This window comes from Oratosquilla oratoria, chromosome 19, assembly GCF_046742065.1.
Source record: "Oratosquilla oratoria isolate Oo_2021 chromosome 19, ASM4674206v1, whole genome shotgun sequence".
In the NCBI taxonomy this organism is placed as follows: Eukaryota; Metazoa; Arthropoda; class Malacostraca; order Stomatopoda; family Squillidae; genus Oratosquilla; species Oratosquilla oratoria.
In genome coordinates this window covers 64,063,538-64,067,785 of record NC_134795.1, presented here as the reverse complement: position 1 = coordinate 64,067,785, position 4,248 = coordinate 64,063,538, and the positions used below count along the sequence as shown (strand labels likewise).

Genomic DNA, 4,248 nt, shown 5'->3' with positions numbered 1-4,248 from the left:
TAGAATAAAACAAGATGTGATGTGATGAAATCAAATTAACAAGTAATATATGAAATCAATAAGTGAAAATAGAAAAACAAATAAACAAACAAATTTGATGAAGAATGTATGCAACTGGTCTAATGGGATTTTCATCACCTGTATTATGTCGCCTCTCCGTGGCACAATACAATCACCCGACGGCATGAGTGAAAGGATTAGCGTAAGTGCCACCGGAGAGACAATACAGACCCTTCACTCTACCGGGAATCTCCAAAACTCCAAACTCCAAATATTCGAAACGGGTATCAGAAAGTGCTTCTGGTATTCGGAATTTTACAAAATTTCTTAACTGAAATTTTGTCCCCCTTTCTGAACTTTTCGTTTCGGTTTTTGAAAAATTTCCAATTGTAGATATTCTTAATAGAGAGGACTTTCTGTACTTAGGTAACCAACCCTCATAGGGCTCACGGGTCCAGCGATGTGACGTCACGAGTGCGACCCACAGAAAGGAATTGACGTCAGGGCGACTTGAAGGGTCTTCTTCCGACCATATTGACGTCAGTGGGACGTAGCACTGTGGTGTAGGGGCACTCAAGGCCCTGCCATAAAAACAATGAAGGTCTGGTGGTTGTGATGTTCTAGTGTTTGTTTATTAGCTTACTTGTCGCGTAACCTTTACAGAACGAGAAACAAAGCTCTTAGGACATTTGTAAGGGTGGTTGGGTGTTTATTGTAAAGAAGGATTTCATTGCTGGGTGAATGTAAATGTTGATTAGTGTAATTAATGCTAGGCACTTTCAGGGGACTTTTTATTCTTCGTAGCATGGTCTAAGCTTTGCTGTCGGGGTTCTCCACGCGTGCTTGAGTCTACCAGCCGGAAGCCGCTTTGTCATTTGAGGGTTGTCCGCTTTTGGGTCTGATGTCATTCGTACGTTTTGAAATTATTCTCGAGAAGGTATAATAAAAACATATGTGTTAGATTTGTATGTTTATATATATCAAAAGTTACAGTTGTCTTAGTTTTGATGAATATCAAAATAGAGATTATGTATAAATTATGCCTAACATTAAGGAAAATGGAAGGACGATATATCACAAGTTGATCACAATTCTGTGGAAATGCAGTTTGGAAAATAATACTGGATAAATTACACAGGGACACGCACATATACATACACATACACACACACGCACACACACACACACACACACACACACACACACACACACACACAATCTACAGTACCATAACAAGCAACCATAATCTTTCTTTGATATAAGAACTTTAAGTAAATTCAATCTTGAATTGTAGCTACCACAGGAACTATAAATACATCACATTGCACAAGTTCCTCCTAGTATCACTATTATTATTATATATATATATATATATATATATATTTTTTTTTTTAGTGCATGAAGAACAGATGCATCGGCCATACGGGCACATAATTCGGAAAATTTTTATATTTCTCTTCCTGCCATCAGACGATTTTATTTAGCCGGCGTTTTACATGAGCCATTTGGTGACAACGAGCACGAGGAACACCGTCACATGGACGAAAGGATTCGAACTCGTCATACTGGATCCGTCTGGAACGGAAGGGGTGGTGAAGGGAGGTCTCGGGGTGAAGGGTCTTCGGGTGCTCAAGGGAGCTTCTGGAGTCGTCGTCGGGTTCCCGCCGTCGGTACAGGTGGTCGTGAAGGAGATTACGCTGAGGCCGTCCTCACACTTCCCCTTGGTGATCAAGTCCTTCTCCAGGTTCCTCTGCTCAGGAGACTCCATGTCCTTCAGCACCCAGTCGAAGTCCTCGCAGGTGCAGGAGAAGCGGTTCTCCGCGACGTTGAAGATGACCAAACTACTGGCGAGGTGGAAGCCCCGGGTCTCCACCTCCAGGAAGGTGTTGTTGGACATTGCGATGAAGGTGGCTTCCGAAGATCCCTCCCGGCCCCTGATCTTGGCAATGGCAAAGGAGTGAACCCTGTCAATGCGGTTCTCGATGATGAGAACCGCGCTGATTTCGCACTCGTTGTGGATCTCCGTGTCCAGGGCCTCGCTGTAAAAGTCAGAGATGTTGTTCCCTCCAAGGATGAGGAACCCGAAGCCGGAGTCTCGGACAGCTGACGTCTTGAGATGGCCGATGTTGTTCTTGTACAGTAGCAAGCGGGATCCGTATTTTGGCAGGGCCAGGTCGGGGGCTGTGTTCAGTTGGCGGCCCATGATCTCGTCGAGAATGCCCATGCCGAAATCCATGCTTCTGCCACTGGCGTCATAGTCATCCCCGAAACTAGTGCAGTCCATCATCGCTGAGGTGTGACTCGGACCCACGTTGGTAATGGCATTTGGTTCGATGCTGCCGATCTCCGAGAAGAGGAACGCCAGGTCGACCACGGCTGGTAGATTGTTGAAGGCGTTCGGTTTCACTTCCCCAATCGTTGAGTTCGCGATCTCAACAATCCGCAAGTTCGCTAGGTCCGCCACAGCGTGTTTCTCTATCTTAAGCACTTCACTGTTAAATATCGTGAACTCCTCCAGGAGACCCAAGCCCCGAAGGGCGTTCTTGGGCAGGGCTTTGAGTTCGGAGCCAATGATCTTCAGCTCACGGATACTGGGTGGCCACTCGTCCTCGGAAGGGTCCTCGTAGAAGTAGACTTCGGAACCTGTGATAGTGACCACTTGAGGCTTGACCACTGTCTCTAGTTTGGACCAAGAGATCTCCACCCCGGAGTTCTCGCAACCCTCTTGGTCGATCGTGAGTTCGTAGATGGGCGATGACCACTGCAAAAGGAGAAAAGAAAAACGTATAACCTGGACTTTATACAGCTGTGTTATATCAAGTTACAGTGGTGGAAAGTATAGGCACAAGTCAGTTGATAGAACGAAAAGTGTAAAATATGTAATCAAGTGAATGGTGAGCATTGAAAACGTGAGTGAAAAAAAATGACAACTTTAGGTTCAAGTCAAGGGAGGACGATGATAATTTTAGGGATAAATGAGCGACAGTAGTGACAATTTTAGGGTTAATTCAAATGAGAAATGTAACAATATTAGGTTTAAATCAAACGAAATCAGCGCCAATTTAAGCTGAAATCAAGGGATAGGAGTGACAGTTTCAGATTCTAATCTAGTGACAGCAATGCCAGTTTTAGATCCAAGTCGAGGGGGAGAGGTGACAATTTTAAGTTGTTGTTATGCATTTCACTTCACCAGCGTTTCTGTCTTTTGGTAACTTAAAGTCTCAGACAACAGATGCTTACCTGCTTCAGACTCTGCTTGCATTTGCAGACGACGTCGATCATTCCGCTGAAGTTGGAGGACTTTGTGGTACACATGTCTCCCGACTGGGCCCGCGTCCACGGTGCCACAAAAACTACCACACACAAGACGACACTCGCCAAAGAGAAAGCCATGGTGGGGTTCTTATGTTATCCAAAATTCACTCGCTGGCGTCGGTTCGTTTCGATAAAGCTAGTCTTCCACTTTTTTTTATCTCTAAAAACAACAGCACCCAACACTTGATCGGTTTCAACCTCAGCTTAAGCAGAGGGGACGTTGGTAGCAGTCGAAGGTTTGTGAACAACTGAAGTGGGTCTGGCAGGCAAAGTGAATATGTAGGAGAGACTCCGAATCCTGTGGCTCCCTGGGTCTTCCGGTGACGTCACAAGATTTAGAATGGGTGAGGACAGAGACCAGGGACATGCTGACGTCAATGCAATTAGTTGCGTCACAAGACAAAGAAATAGGATATTCCTTGACTCGTAGACGGAAGGAAACGTTCTTGTACATATTGTCTGCCGACAGGTGGTTTAATTCAAGTAAGTGAGCCCTCCGCCGTTTAAGCGTCACGTCATCTCATCCTGCAGATCAGGGGCTCCTTCTCATACACACACACACACACACACACACACACATCTTTATATATTTTTTTCTGGCTGCTGCCAGGTGATTTTATGCAACTAAGGACAAGGGAGTTAAACAGTTCACGCCACAAAGGACACACTCGAATTGATGTACAAAGGACGCACTCGAACTCTCTTGCAATAAAATCGCCTGACAGTATTTGACCTGCCTCAGGTGAATAAAATCACCTGGCGACTAACTACACGACCGAGGAAGTCAAAGGGTTAGTACACAATTGGAGGGATTTTACGCAAAGTATCTTGAAAGCCTTTTGTTTCGATTGGTACCAAACGGCTTCATGCATCTCAAGGCAGTGCCTCACACAGAAAGAACTGGACCTCTCGCTCCAAGGATCGGCTTTTAGT

General features: G+C 45.2%; 1 protein-coding gene across 1 annotated transcript; it reads right to left on the bottom strand.

The window, feature by feature from the left end:
* Window positions 1-963: 963 nt before the first annotated feature.
* On the bottom strand, window positions 964-3,566 carry LOC143035952 (uncharacterized). Its single transcript, XM_076203203.1, has 2 exons — window positions 3,241-3,566; window positions 964-2,761 (listed from the first exon to the last, which is right to left on the bottom strand). Exons 1-2 carry the CDS (start codon window positions 3,391-3,393, stop codon window positions 1,493-1,495), a joined length of 1,422 nt encoding a protein of 473 aa, XP_076059318.1. The 5' UTR covers window positions 3,394-3,566; the 3' UTR covers window positions 964-1,492.
* Between the last annotated feature and the right edge of the window lie 682 nt (window positions 3,567-4,248).